Below are 1,880 nucleotides of genomic sequence, written 5' to 3' on the forward strand. Positions count from 1 at the left end.
GCGCGCAGGCGTCGTGTGGCGGGCACGCCGGAAACCTCCCGCGATAGATTGGAGAGTCGGTAACCGTCGCTGCGCGGCGCTGGGCCCGTGCGAGCGCCGCTTGCCAAGCCGTGTCGCTCGAATGGCCCAGGCGGGCTTGGTGGCTGGCCCTGGCACGGCCGTGGTGCTCACCCGTTGTTGTTGCGCGCGTTTGCTTTGTGCCGCCCAGGACACGGGGGAGCAGATCGCCATCAAGCAGTGCCGCCAGGAGCTGAGCCCGCGCAACCGGGAGCGGTGGTGCCTGGAGATACAGATCATGAAAAGGTCAGGATCCTTGTCCCAGGGTGCACCTGCCTCCGCTGTGCAGCTGCTATTGCTCAGGCGTTTGCACGCGCACCCTGTCTGGGAGCAACCTGTGGGGAGTCGGTTCCAGCCATCACACACTTTTACCCTCTTGTCCTCCCCTAGGCTGAATCACGCCAACGTGGTTGCTGCCCGTGAGGTCCCCAAGGGGATGCAAAATCTGGCACTGAATGACCTTCCGCCTCTGGCCATGGAGTACTGCCAGGGGGGAGACCTCCGCAAGGTGGGGCCCCTGGCTGGATGGGCGGGATAGCCATCGAGCACTGCAGAAATGAAAGGCTTCCCTTGAGTTTTCATGCACTGTTGCTATCATGTCTTCCTGCACTCACCAGGACTGTGCCTGCTGCCACCTCCCCTGCCCTTGGCAGGCTTGGTCCTGCACGAGTTCTCATCCCCTTCCTTGGTCTGTAAACACTTCCCATTTCTACTGGGTAGGCAGCGTGGGTCAGCCTGGGGGGTGCCCACACGGGCGTCTGCGAGAGACAGACAACAGGATGTGAGCAGGGCCTAGAATGTCATGGAGCAGGTTGTGCCAGCGGGTGGGGTCCTGTGGGGAACTGATAAACCCCTCTCGGTCACAGGGCGAAAAAACACATAGGGCTGGTTCAATCTTTTTTTTTTTTTTTTTTTTTTAATCTTTGTGAGCAGCCCCAGCACAGATTTTGCTCAGAGGATAGGGCCATGATTAGGGGACCTCGTCCTGAGCTGGTTGGGCCAAGTGTTTTCAGATATGGGGATGGGCCCTGGAGGGGTTGCTGACTGGAGGAGCTGGCAGAGTAGGTTTGGAGCACGTCTGAGTTGATCATTCTGCAAAGGTCCCGACCCTACAGAAGCTCCTGCTTGCAAGTAGCATGTGTAGGCTGGGTGCGGCAGATTTGTGATATGTTGCCTTGCTCCCTCCAGTACCTGAACCAGCTGGAGAACTGCTGCGGCCTGCGGGAGGAAGCCATCCTGACACTGCTCTCAGACATTGGTAAGGGGCCACGTGGCCTGTGACAATCCCTGTGTGGGAAGGCAGGCATTTCTGTCCTGCTAGCCCTCTCCACCTGAGGGAAGTAGAGCTGTGACCCTGGATGTTCCCATTCATAGATGTTAGGGTCGGAAGGGACCTCAATAGATCATCGACTCCGACGCCCGGCATAGGCAGGAAAGAGGGCTGGGTTCAGATGACCCCAGGCAGATGCCTATCTAACCTCCTCTTGAAGACCCCAAGGGTAGGGGAGAGCACCACCTCCCTTGGGAGCCTGTTCCAGATTTTGGCCACTCTAACTGTGAAGAAGTTCCTCCTAATGTCTAGTCTAAATCTGCTCTCTGCTAGCTTGTGGCCATTATTTCTTGTAACCCCCCAGGGGCGTCTTGGTGAGCGGAGCCTCACCGATGCCCTTCTGTGCCCCCAGGATGAATGGATGGGCAGCCACAGGTCGCCTCTCAACCTTGTCTTGTGGAGGCTGAAGAGGTCCAGGTGCCCCAGTCTCTCCTCATAGGGCTTGGCCTGCAAGCCCTTAACCATATGAGTGGCCCTTCTCTGGACCCTCTCC

The 1,880-nt window shown here is 58.4% G+C and overlaps 1 protein-coding gene across 1 annotated transcript in view; it reads left to right on the forward strand.

The window, feature by feature from the left end:
- IKBKB (inhibitor of nuclear factor kappa B kinase subunit beta) overlaps positions 1–1,880 on the forward strand; it is a 23,568-nt gene that overhangs the window by 9,818 nt on the left and 11,870 nt on the right. The window contains exons 3-5 of the mRNA XM_006023065.3: positions 209–303; positions 448–565; positions 1,246–1,315. Coding sequence (XP_006023127.2) covers positions 209–303; positions 448–565; positions 1,246–1,315 — 283 coding nt within the window. The remainder of the gene's footprint in view (positions 1–208; positions 304–447; positions 566–1,245; positions 1,316–1,880) is intronic.

The sequence above is a fragment of the Alligator sinensis genome, unplaced genomic scaffold (assembly GCF_000455745.1).
Source record: "Alligator sinensis unplaced genomic scaffold, ASM45574v1 scaffold98_1, whole genome shotgun sequence".
Classification (NCBI taxonomy): domain Eukaryota; kingdom Metazoa; phylum Chordata; order Crocodylia; family Alligatoridae; genus Alligator; species Alligator sinensis.